General features: G+C 43.6%; 1 protein-coding gene across 7 annotated transcripts in view; it reads right to left on the bottom strand.

Annotated features, from left to right (window-relative positions):
• Positions 1-13,126, bottom strand: part of mib1 (MIB E3 ubiquitin protein ligase 1) — a 79,823-nt gene that overhangs the window by 46,073 nt on the left and 20,624 nt on the right. For all 7 annotated transcript variants that reach the window (XM_052088404.1, XM_052088405.1, XM_052088406.1 and 4 more), the window contains exons 10-12: positions 11,536-11,643; positions 11,259-11,456; positions 10,387-10,538 (exon numbers count right to left, since the gene is read on the bottom strand). In XM_052088404.1, coding sequence (XP_051944364.1) covers positions 10,387-10,538; positions 11,259-11,456; positions 11,536-11,643 — 458 coding nt within the window. The remainder of the gene's footprint in view (positions 1-10,386; positions 10,539-11,258; positions 11,457-11,535; positions 11,644-13,126) is intronic.

The following is a 13,126-nucleotide window of genomic DNA, read 5'->3' as shown; positions in this document are numbered from 1 at the left end:
ACCTCTTCCACACTGTTGTACTGAAAGCAACTTTCGACAACAGTTTTATACAACACATTGGAAGCTGGCTGGCGCTGATATCATTTTAGAACCTATGTCCTTTTCACACAGAATCTCTGCAAAATTGGAAGACAAGTCAGTCAAACCGTGGCCAGACGCTTGTGAGTGATTGAAAATCACTTTCGGCACAACAGGGCAGGAAAAGGTAGTCTTGAATGTTAAACGTAATTACTACATTCACAGCTTTCCACCACTTCCTTTCACATAGCCATCAATTCTACTGTTCTATTTCAATCTTCAACTTTCACACAGAACAAAAACACAGTGGAAAAAGTATGCAGTTACAGCCTCTAAAGGGAATTTCTGCATGGGAATTGACACAAATCATCACACACAATCTATTTGTCTGCATCTCCGTATGCAAGGGGCTAAACAGGTGGAGGAAAGGGGGACAACACGCATGGCAAGAGAACAGCAGTGAAAAGGGCGAGGGGGTCGCCGATCCACAAGTGCTGAGTGGGCATTAGCGCCTTCATGTGACCTATGGCCTGCCTCGATGCGCCTAAAGCCCAAATCCGTCTCACAATAGCTTCCTGTTCCACTTGGATCACCCATGTTTCCAAACATCAGCAAACACGGCAAGCCACTGGGGGTGTCGCTGACACAAGAGAAGCAGGGGTGCCCGTATAGAGGGGTGGGTGTGCCAGGAAAGTGGGAGGGCAGAAGTGAAACCGTTAAGTATGGTCATTGAAACCCAGCACCGTGGACACAGCGGAGGCCGTCATATAAGACTAGGTGGACACAGAGGAACCTTCCAGCAGAACAGGAGGAAACCAATTTGAACCAATTCATCAAGAGGACTTTACTGCCAACCCCTCCCCCCCTTTTTTTTAAATCTCCATTACAAATGGGAGGTACTCATCTGGAGGACAGTGAGGGAGTCACTGGGATAGTCAACTATCATATGGACTGTGAGAGTTACATTCAAGGGCGATGGAGCAGAGCGGAGGGAGGGGGCTTCCCATTCAGCCTTACATGGCAAGCAGAGAAAGCCTCGAGCGTTGAAGTGAATTTACACTCAAAGTCACCTTACACTGCAGACTACCATACTTGGGAGGGAAAGCGGCGAAGGAAATTGTTCCGCTCGTAACTTCTCCGTCTTGGCCGAAAGGTGAGAGAAGGAGAGTAAGAATTTCATATCTCAACATGACCTACTCAGTGCACGTACTTCTTTATGTACCCATATGAACATATGACAGCTATGGAATGTAAAGAAGTATGTATTCTGGGTGAGGTGCAAGTCGTCAGTCTAGGAAGAAATGTGTTCTGTGTTCATGTGCTTGCGAGAATTGTGTCAGAGGAGCATACAGAAAGAGACAGAATATGAGAGAGAGAGAGAAAGAGAGAAAACGAAAGAGTGGGATGTAAGGCTCATGCATTAGCTATACTGTATCTGGGCAGTCTCACTGCAGCACTCAGCGCTGTGGGGGAGCTCGCAGCTTTAGCAAACTGCCTGACTTGGCCAATAAAACTCTCTCATCCAAGATATGGCGAGAGTTCATTGGGCAATTACTGAGAATACTGTTAAAATATAGTGACAATGTTTCTTTCACCCTCCGGCACTTTGCCGAGGGGCCCAGCGTGGCCATGCGACGGTGCCCAGAGCCGCCGTCGCTGCAGTTGCACGGCAGTAGTGTAGCGGCGCCTTAAACCCATAATCTTTGCACCACATGAGGAAGAAGATGATCAAGTGAACCAAAACGCCACCATTGTGCAATAATAGTTGCTGAGGAGGCAAAAAGAAAAACTTGTATCGTACCGCTTCTGTGTTCTTGTGTGTTTAAACACGGCTGGCCTCCCTTTATCCGTAGGCCCCCCAAACACACGCCGACCTGGCTAACCCCCTTAACTCCCTTCCACCCTCATTGTTCATGTTTGCAACGCTTGCCAAATGCATTCGCCAGGCCGCGTGGCAGTCAGATTAGAGTGTCGAAAAAAAAAAGTGACAATGTAGGATCAACTATGGCCTGTCAGCTGTTTCCCAACAGTGGACGGACTCGGACAAAACAATGTAGGAAGCGTTTCGCTAACACTCACCAATTTCAAAACTTTGAAGGTGAATTCTAAAGTGGTCTGATGATCATTTCAACACAATTTAATTGAGTCACTCACGTCAGGACATTTAAGAGAAAATGCGATGTTATTAGATTTTTTTTTAAAGACAATTGTGTTTGAATAAGAACAAAATAGACCAAGTCATTAACTTTTACAAGCATATGTAATATTTTCAGAAGGTCATTTCAGAACCTTATGTCAAATTTCAGAGTCTTCAAAAGTGAATGCAATATAAAAAGTGTGTTTTTTCCCCTGAAAGTAAGGCATCATTTGAAAAAAAATAAATAAATCAAAACGAATGTGAAACTAAGCGTGGGTCAAGTCTGTGATACAATTCTACCAAAAGCTACAATAAAACCCCAAAATATTCCCCTCCAAAGTGTTCACAATATGTAATAATTTGTTCAATATTTCTTTAATTTAGTATACGCACTGGAGTAACTAAAAAATAGTCCAAAAGGATAAACTTCAACTTTGGTATGTAAAGATAAATTAAATTTTAACACACGACAACTGTGCCAGGCGAGCTCATTTCTGAGTGCTATGCCTTTGTCCGACCGAGGCCTCAACACTAACGACCTGCTGTCTGAGTGACACACACAGCAGATGCTGACATCAACACATGCCCAATACGCCTGTCGGCCCCCACCCTGCTTTTTTGCCCTGTTATGTGCCCTTTACTTAGGTGGGCGGCCTCTTTGCCGTCTACAGCCCAGGTGGATGTTGCAAATAGAACTGCATGTCCAAATAGCCGGCCTGCCGCTGAACCCCAACTTGTCTCAGCGTGGCGCACTGCATACTCCTCAGCTGTTGCGCGCCCACTTGAGACTCTGGCTCGTGCTTTGGCAGAGGGAGCAAACGTCAATAATTATAAAATGGCCAACTGTGTCCCTGACATTTCGAGCCCACAAAATAATGTCAGGGAAATATTTATCATGTTGAACACGCAGGATGAAGACCTTAAAAATGACTACTAAAGAGTACCTGCCAATATAAGAATGCATGACTCTGCAAGAACCTTTTAGAGGTTGCAAAAATTGTTGATTATTGTCTGCACAAATTAAGAAAAAAAACCCCGCCCCTCCCCTCACCCCGGAAAGAAAAATGTCAGGGGAAATAAACTATTAAAAGAACCTGACAATATAAAAATGGATGATTCAGGCTCTGAAAGGATGTGTTAAAAGGAGCCTGAAGATGTTCTGGAGAACAAAATAAAATGTACTGAGGTGTAATTAAATAATGCATTGAAAGATGTATAATTTTTAAAGCAAATTTTGCACCACGTATGTAACTCGAGAATATTTACAAAAGAAAAAGAAAATACAAATAGCCCCGATGGAATAATATCAAGACAATGTGACTAAAGACAAAACAAAAATATGTTGAAGGCGCTACACCTTATATCGAAGCCAGTCTTTTCCGCTTGTAAAAATAATGAAATGAGTGGGGTTTTTTAAATTCAAAATGAAAAATAAGATGCCTACCAAATGTCACATCTTATTTTTCAAGAGGTAACAAACATCAGGGCTCTTTCATGCGGCTCACTTGCGAGTCCTTTAAACTGCAGGGGGCAATTAACTGGCAGTGTACACAGAAAAATCTACAAAATACTTTTGTGGGAGGCGTAATGTGATTGTAATTCAGTACCGGTGTAAGGCTTGGGAAACTGCACTGCCTCCATTCAAACCATATATTCCGCAGTACAAATCAGTCTGCGGGACATAGAGGACCGAGCAACTTAAATGAATGCAGTACTGTGGCTTGACACCCAGAGGGTTGCTTGAGGAGTGTATAGAAGACTGTGAATTTCGGGGTGTGTGCATGTGCGTGGATGTGGACGTGTCCGTCTGAGTGACCCGAGCGGCGACACACTTGCAGCAGGGCCCATCTGTCACGGATTGTAATTGCTTCATGACTGCAGGACATTTGACTCGAGTGCTACAGATTATTATGATCATCATCATCATCCCCCCCCCCCCCACCCCACCCTTGCCAGAAAGCAGTTACAATGAGTGTGTCAGGACAAGTATAGAAAGACAGAGGCTGAATTACAAGTTAGTGGCTCCGCTGGTGAACTTGTGTGTGTTAAGTGTGTTTTGGGGGGAGAGCCTGGTTGAATAGGAAATCACTAAGAAGATCTGAAGAGAGAGAGATCCCACAATGCTTTGCTAAAGCTGGTAAAATGGAACCAAATCACCACTTGAATGGATTTGGTCCCCTTCAACCAGCTGTAGCTATGCTTTGATGACTGCAGGTACGACTGTGGTGTTGCTCGTCAAACAAAGCCTTGTGATTACCATGTCCAATGCCGAATGTCTCATTTCTAAAGAACAATAAAGTTATTGCATCCAAGTTTTTGCCCTAGTCCACCTTTTTAGTATTCTGAGCATGCCATTGGTGGTCAGTTTCCAAAAATAGCTGGGCCAGACGTGCAGCCTGGGCTATTTCAGGGGCCCGCCGCTCGAACTAGCAGTGCGCGGATGGACAGCTGAGACGCCTCTTTAAATGACTGTCGCTGGATGCTAACGGCCGATTACGCGCTGGGCGGGGAGCTTGCGCTTAATACGACTCAGCAGGGGTGTGACGGTAATGTAAAACAAGCTAAACGGCCCTGCAAATGTGTCTGAAATGTAGAGATGAGAGCACCTGTGCTGAGTCAGAGAGCAAATTGACGCAGCAAAGGTGTTTCTATGGTAAGTTAACCACCAAAGATAAACACAAAAATTGGCCCAATTTCGAATTTGACCAAAATGGCTGAAACTTGATACCATTTTCACGTTTGACTCTCCTGAGCGTTCATCTCAGCGAGAATCTAAAGCACATGGATCAAAAGCAAGAATTGTAATTTTAGGTAGCCCACAAATGTATATTCAGTCGAACCTCATTACACCGTACCTCGAGGGACATAATTAATCTGTACATTATAAAGGTAGTTCACTGTAACCATCTATATATATATATTGCGCGTCGTCCCGCACGCGGTCTGTCCTTCCGTCTGTCCCTTTTCAAAACGTACCTACTTCACCGCGCCGCTCAGGCACTGGCTCACTACGATCGCGCGGGCATCTTAGCGAAAAAATGTTGTCTACCCACAAGCATTGCAATGAAATTGTTAGTTATTTAGTAGAGCTAAACATCTCTTTATTTTCGCGATAAGCAATGAAGATGAACAAAAAGTTGAACCAAGCAACAACACTTTTGTGGGCCGAAGGCCCACCTTACCAGCCTTTCGCAGGAATTAGCTGATGAGCCGCCCGGAGGGCGGCGAACCACCACCTTGCCAGCCTTCTGTAGGAACTAGCTGATGAGCCGCCCGGAGGGCGGCGAACCAGCTAGTTCCTAATAAAAAGTCCACCACTTACAATGTATAATACAGTATGGACACTTATAGATGTAAAAACAAGAATGTGTAACATAGTATCAAAATATCAATTACGTGTACAACGTAGAAAGAAAAATAATATTTTATAAGACAAGAAACAAACGACCGTCATGTTCCTCGTTCATTTCTGAAAACATTCAGTCACCAAATGAAAAATGCCTTCTCCAGTTGAGGATGTTGCCCTCGAACTCTGCCATGATTTTGTTGCCATTAAGGATGATTGTGGAAATCATTGACTTTGCCAATTTGTAGTGTCGGCTGAGTTTCGTTTGGAGCCAACACTTTCCCTTTCAAAGGTGCCTTCACAGACAGCGAGATTTGCTTCCGTTTACCAGACATGTTTTCAAACGATGTATTGAAGACCGCGGTGCTCTACCGGAGGTACACTAATGTACGAGCAGATCAGTAGCGTTGCTAAGCAATGGATGGAAATCCGACACTGCACATTTTGGTCGAGTAGTTAGCTTCAAATGGTTCGTTGTGCCTTCTCACAATTTTGTTGTCTGGTTGTTATAACGAAGTTTATGTTGTAAAGGCGTGCGTTGGAAGCAAAATCGGCAAATGGAAAATAAATTACGTGAAACTTCGAAATGTGAACGTGATAAGGGTGAAAACGTAAATGGGGTACGTTGTCACAGGTTTCGACTGTATATACATTTTTTTTTAACTTCGATTCAAATCCTGCCATTTTTTGGGGGGGGGGTAGGGGTGGTGGTATTTCTGTGCCGTGTTTTATGATAGCAGTAATTTGAGCCCTAACAAACTGATGCACTTAACATTATTTCCGATGATTCTTTTCCCTCCTGAATTTAGTCAATTAGCATCGCAGTTACGTTTGCCATTATCAGACTGGCCTATTGTAAAATGTACAAAAGGGAAGCAGACAAATCCAAACACCATCACACAACACCTGTTTCAGTTTGTCATCCTTGTTATTACACAGCCATCACGGCGCTAATTTGACAGCCATTCGCTCCCATAGAGGGAGCAGAGGAATTACCATATGTGGTCGAGCCTACTGTATGTGCATCGCCATATTAAAAGAAATGGTGAATGTTACAGTGCGAGCACAAACATTACAGGTAGGTGACGCCTTCAAATGGTACAGAGCGACCCTCCCCCCTGCCTCCCCAAGCATCCCAACGTTTATGAGTCGTGGGCTATTAATCTGTAAACTGTTTACAGTTTTTGAGCAGGTACTAGCTACCAGCAGCCCGGGGGGGAAAAGACACAGAGATGAGCCAGCCTGAGATGGCTCTAAAAACACTAGGTGGAGTGAGGTCTGCTGTCCAAAAACACATAGCTGCGACATATCCAGTCTACTTTTATACAGTATTTCCCTTATGATTACTGGCAATTGTAAAACATGACAGCAACACGCTGTGTCAGGTCGCAGCTTATTTGTCAAATCAAATAAAAGCCTGTGACCTACGTATCTAAGACAGGCAAATAATATGGTCTATTTGTAATTGAAGCACAAAAGCCCGACAACGTCACACAATAAAGGTCAAGGTCCAACGAACAATCGATGAATCGCTAAATAATTGATTTTTGATCATTTTATAAAACATTTGGATCTCTTTTTATTTAAAATTGTTCAAATGCTAGGAATTTCCGCTTCTCAACTGTAAACATGACCCGATTTGTAGTCCTTTATGAGAGCGGACTGATTATCTTTGTGAAGAATCCAAATACAACTATTTCTTTTATTTTACAAAACAATGACCAGCATTTTTACCTATTTTTTTCATGTCACGGCCCAAACCAGAAACTGAATTATTTTTCATTTATGCACCCATTCACACACACAATCATACACCAATGGGAGGCTGCAAGGCACTGCTAGGTCCACTGGGAGCAAATTACGGTTCAGTATCTTGCTCAAGGACACGTCAACATGGTAACAAGCTGCAGAATGTTTGTTTTCATGTACAAGAAGAAGAAGAAAAACACCTTGAGCAGCGCAAAGGACTCAAAGACCCTCCTGAACGACAGCGGGAAGAGGCTGGCGCAAGTGATAGCCATCTTGAAAAAGAGGCCTCAAAGGTTCGTGAGGGGGGGCTCTGGGTGACGTTGGGGTAACGGGTCCTATATGAGTGTCCGTACTCCATTTGCCGTTTGCCATTTGTCAATTTGAAATAATGTCCTGTTTTTACAGATATAGATGGAAATGTAAAGATGTCTTTGAAATGCAATTCAACAAAATGATAGATTGAAAGATTATTGAAATAATAATTAGTTGCATCGCTACAAAAATCATCTCTCACTTGACAGTTCAGTAAGAAATCATTGACAATGTGCTTGCATTTGGCTTTTGGATTTTTTTTCAGATTCATTGATTTTTAGAGTTCCTCTGTGTCTTCAACTGGATTTACACTGTGGGTCCATGTGCCTGATGCATATAAAACACATATTGTACCAGATTGATTTATTTACTTAAACTGTTGAGTATTTTTCACTTACAATTGAACAAAGTGACACAGGCAAATTCACTGATCGCTGTTCCGTATAGACGAACGATATTGATGACACTGGGGGGGATGAAATCGACATCAATTTTCCATCAGCTAATAAATGTAGGATACTACATTTTGTCTATTGTTTCACTGGGTATTGTATAAAAGACCCTGTTGCAGCTATTTTGATGTATTTCTGTGGAGGGGATAGATTACAATTGTTTAATCTGCGCACAGCAGAGCTCTCTTACATATCCATCATCTAAAGGGCCACATATCACGGAGCAATCTCCAAGCACTTTTTGCACCAAAAAAAACCATCAAGGGAACCTTTTATAAAAATAAGCATTCAACTGAAACAACCGCCTTCACCAGGAAAAAGCACACCAGGTGGGTAGTTTAACCTGAGCCAGGAGGGAGAGATTTTAGAGGTCTTTCGGACTTGTGGCCAGCCAGACCCACTGATATTGGAGGAGCTGAAGCGTGAAATAAAAGTAAATGGGCAAACGATATAAGGGGATGTGTATCTTCTTGTCTGTGATGTGAGCGGGGTACAGCAAATGTATTAAAGCAAGTGGACAACAAACACACGCAGGCGTGCGTGCACGTGCACGCGCACACATACGCATACACACACGCACACAAAAGGGCCATGACACAGTCATGCTGCACTCCAGCATTTTTCATTTCCAAGTGCAGAGAGTGCTCCAGTGGAACCCCCACCTCTCACCAAACTCCTTCCTTAACGATCAGAATCCTGCTGTACAAACCACAACAAACTGTTTACACTTTATGCAAGCAAGCAATTTCAAGTGCACCTCTGCCAGCATTAGACTTTCTTTAAATAAATGCACTTTTTAAGGCTGGAGGGGAAGTGCATCGAATTGCTTTCCAGTGAGGAAAGAGATAGAGTGAGTGATTTATCAGCACCTCATCACAACACACCTGGAAAGGCTAGTTGAAAAGTACACAAAATTAAATGTTGGAGGAATATGGACGAGACCAAAGCAATTGCAAATAAATGCAGCATGATATATCTGAGTCGGAGACCCCGTGCTCTGACACAGTGGTGGCGGAGACAGTGATGCGGGGAGAACTGGCCCCGCTGATGAAACCAAGCCCGACCACGGAGAACAGAGCGTTATGGGGAGTTGTTTTTTCATCTACTTCATTTTTTATGAAAAACAAAGCCACTATCTTTAAGCAGTTTTTTTTGCAATCAGGATTAAACTCTCCATACTCTTAACTTTAATGGGCAATGTTTTTTTAGATTTTTTATTGTTTTAGGTGCGGAGTTGATGTTGATTCGACACTAAGGGAAAAGCGAATGGTGGCAATCTATTCTGTTGGCTTGAGGCACACGCTCTGCAGTTACGTCAATTAAAATTATGCCAAGAAAGGAAGAAGGGAATGCTATTTAGCATGGGACTGCAAACACACTCATCCATGCAGCAAGAACTTCAATTGTCAAGTCAAGTCAATAGTATTTATAGAGCACTTTCAAACAGCCATCGCTGCATACAAAGTGCTGTACATGGAACGATTTAACATACATAATAAACAGTAAGACGAAATGGTAATATAAAGGCGGTAGAAAGCACCAAGCAGTAAAATCAAGAACAAATCTAAGTCATGCTGAGTCGAATGCCAAAAATTGTGGACCAATAGTGGCCATCAAGAACTCCAGATTATAAACCTGATAACGACGGGGGTCTACTGAATGTGAGTTTAAGAACAGAACAAAACAAACAAACAAAAAAAGCCAAAGTGCAGGACACAGAAATAGCTATGGCCAAGGACAACTGCTCATGCCTGGGAGACAAGCACAACATTCGAACACACGGTCTGTTAAGAAGATGGAACAAAAGCATACCCCCATTGGGGAATGACAGTGACGTCAGATGGGAAGCCCAAAAAACAGATGCGACGCGGCACAAGAAGAACGGTGGAACCTCCAACATCTAAGTGCTCTTTCTTCTGCCTTTGGTACTTAAAACACTCCCTCTAGAGTTAATAAGGTGTCATTGGTGACAACACGTTATCCCCTATGGTGGTTTGAAATGAGGGCAACTTGGAAGAAACCGGCATTCAATTATGTAAGTTCCACTGTTAGACCGTCCTCTGAAATCAAACTCGATGCGGTGAGAAATGCACACTGAGCATGCGGTGTTCAATTCCAATTAAAGGCTTTGTCAGCAATACTGAATTAAATCAAAAAGGATGCCAGAGGTAATTACTTTTCCGACCTCTGTCATTTATCTCAGCATTTCATTTGTGAACACAAGAAACGTACGAGGCTCCCCGCTTTGTGTAATTGGAGCCTTAAAAAACAATAAAAAAAAGAATCAAATCAAAGTAAGAATGTGACATGGGATGATTTGGTTGCTTGCCCCTTCCGCGCGGCAAGCGAACATTGGTAGCGGGGTCTTGTACCTGGGGTTTCCTCGCAGAGCGGCGTGGTGCAGGGCATTGAAGCCGTTGTTGTTGGTGATGGTGACGTCGGCACCCGCCTCCAGCAGCACAGAAAGCATGTCATCCCGCTTTTTGCTGATGGCATCGTGCAAGGGTGTGTCGCCCTCAGAGTCCTGGATGAGAAGGGTTACGTTATAGGGGACATAGCTTACAATACAAATAGGTCTCTGAAGTAACAGGCCAAGTTCTGCGAGGCTGAGACAATGGGGTGTAGAATGTACAACAAGCCACTGCCCATGTGTTCTGTCTGTCTGTAATGCACCAAAGCCTGGGCTCAATGTGAAAGCAGTTATTGGTGTCAGAGAAGAATGTTGAAGTGATGCATGTTCTGAAAGTAAGATTTTTGTATGTTAGCTAAGTTTTGCCTGGGCTGTGACAGAAAACCCAGCTTAGTCTTTGCTAGATGAGTACTATATTTGCTCTATTAAAGTGGAGTCAGTCTGATAACTCATCTGTAAGCATTTTATTTTACGGGTAATATTTTCAGATGAATTTGAAGTCGTGTTAAAGTTTTGGAATCATTTTGTTTGAGGAGAGCAAGAAAACAAATCCTTAGTGATCCCAACCTCTGCCTCGAGATCAACGTTGTGTTTCAGCAGAAGCTTGAGGTTAAGGTTTAAAACGACAGAGGCAATTACACACATTTGTGGGATGTCAACAACTTAAGGGTTTCTACTATTCATGGCAGGGCTCCATCCCTCTCCCCAGTAAATAGTGGGTGTTTATTGAGTCACAACACCTGGGAACTTTTAAATAGCGAAACTGTTCCTAACGTGCCGTTTAAGATGAAGATGTAAGAATTATGAAAGCTATTAAATGGCGTTGACAGATACCTGGAGGCTGGGGTGGCAACCAAAGTCCAGCAATGTTTTGACCACCTGCAGGTGTCCCTTGTTGACAGCTATGTGCAATGGTGTCTGCCTGCGCTTGTTCCTGGCGTTCAAATCGGCCCCGCCCCGCTGCAACACCTCAATGACTGAGCCCTCATCACCGAAGGCTGCATGGTGCACCGCCCGATCCCCATCTTTGTCCTGAGTGCAATAAAACACCAGCAGTAAGCTGCCGTGTAGCTTGAGGAGAGCAAGAAAACAAATCCTTAGTGATCCCAACCTCTGCCTCGAGATCAACGTTGTGTTTCAGCAGAAGCTTGAGAACGTCCACGTGACCGTTCTGACTGGCTGCCTGCATCGCAGTGTGTCCGGCACACTGCCCGTTCACCTGAAACAAACAAAGACATCAGTAAGGCCGCAACGAGTCCTCAAGTAATTTAAGGACTTCACTGTTAACCAGGGGTGGGCAATTATTTTCCCACGGGGGCCAAATGAGAAGCAGAAAATATTGTGGAGGGCCGGGCCAAAAGTTTGAAATAGAAAATAAAGAAGATAGCACAATGTCTTTGTATGCCAGTAATAATGTAACATTCTCCTCCACCATCACACTCAGCACCGGTTCTCCTCAAGGATGTTTACTGAGCCCCCTGTTGTTCACGCTCTACACATTTGACTGCTCTCCGACTCTTATTAGCGGTCCAGTTTGCGGAAAGTTTTTAACAAGATAACAATCAAATCATTCTAGGAAATGTTCATTTATTCGAGCCACAAGCAATTAATTCCCTCTGAGCATGGAAATTGCCAGAATCGGAATGAGTAAGAATCACTTCCTTGTTTTTCAAAATCTCGTAGATTTGAGTATTTCCGACTCCAGGCGTCTCCTGAATGTTTCATACTTTGTTACTCGCTTCGTTTAATCAGATACATATCACTTTCCCTTCCATGGTCATTACTCTCTCCCTCTTTCTTCGTCTTCCCCTCCCTCCCTGTGCTCTGCAACTTGAAGTAATTGCGCCACGTGGTGTTGAAATACCTGTCATTACAAGTCCAAACGAAATGAATGCAATCAAATCTTAATTGTGCACCAATCTTCGACGGGCCGGATTAAAAAGACCAATGGGCCAGATCCAGCCCACGGGCCGTAGTTTGCCCACCACTGCTGTTAAATGAGCAGTCAGTAGCTGAAGAAGATACTATCTGCTAGAACAAGGAAGTGTGTTTCACTCTTGGAAGCCTAAGTGGCTAACCAAGAATACTCTCTATCAGTTATTAAATTTCACACCAGTCTCCAGAATTGCCTTACACAAGTATCATTCCACCCACCAAATAAGGGCTTGCATGACTTCAACTCTTATTCCACGTTAGCGACGTTTATACAGAATAACATGCAAAAATGCCAAGTTTTAAAACCTGGCTAGAGTTAGCACTTGTAGCCATGCTTCATGAGCACACAGCTAAAAACTTAACAAGTGTAAATAAATATTCATGTGGACTCATTGTAGAGTCTTGAGGCACCCCTTGCTTGCCCTGGCAGGAAGATCACGGTCATGCTTTCTGTGCTCAGCTTTGAACAAATAATTCCAATGAAAGGCAGTAGGGCAAAGCTCGCACTCGCACGGACGCGCACGTGCGCACACGCGCGCACACGCACGCACACACGCACACACACACACACACACGCACACACACACATACACACGCACACACACACACACACACACACACACACACACACACACAGTTATGTCTCTCTGAGTTAAATCAACAGTGCAAACAAAATGTAACCAGCAAAAGTCTATGTAGGCTGCTTCTGTGAGTCAAGCAGGAGGTTCCTTTGGCTTGTGGGCTGAGTCGGGCTTCACACATACGCA

The sequence above is a fragment of the Hippocampus zosterae genome, chromosome 15 (genome assembly GCF_025434085.1).
Source record: "Hippocampus zosterae strain Florida chromosome 15, ASM2543408v3, whole genome shotgun sequence".
NCBI classification, from domain to species: domain Eukaryota; kingdom Metazoa; phylum Chordata; class Actinopteri; order Syngnathiformes; family Syngnathidae; genus Hippocampus; species Hippocampus zosterae.
The sequence above is the reverse complement of the archived record's forward strand: the minus strand, read 5'-3'. Positions and strand labels throughout refer to the sequence as shown.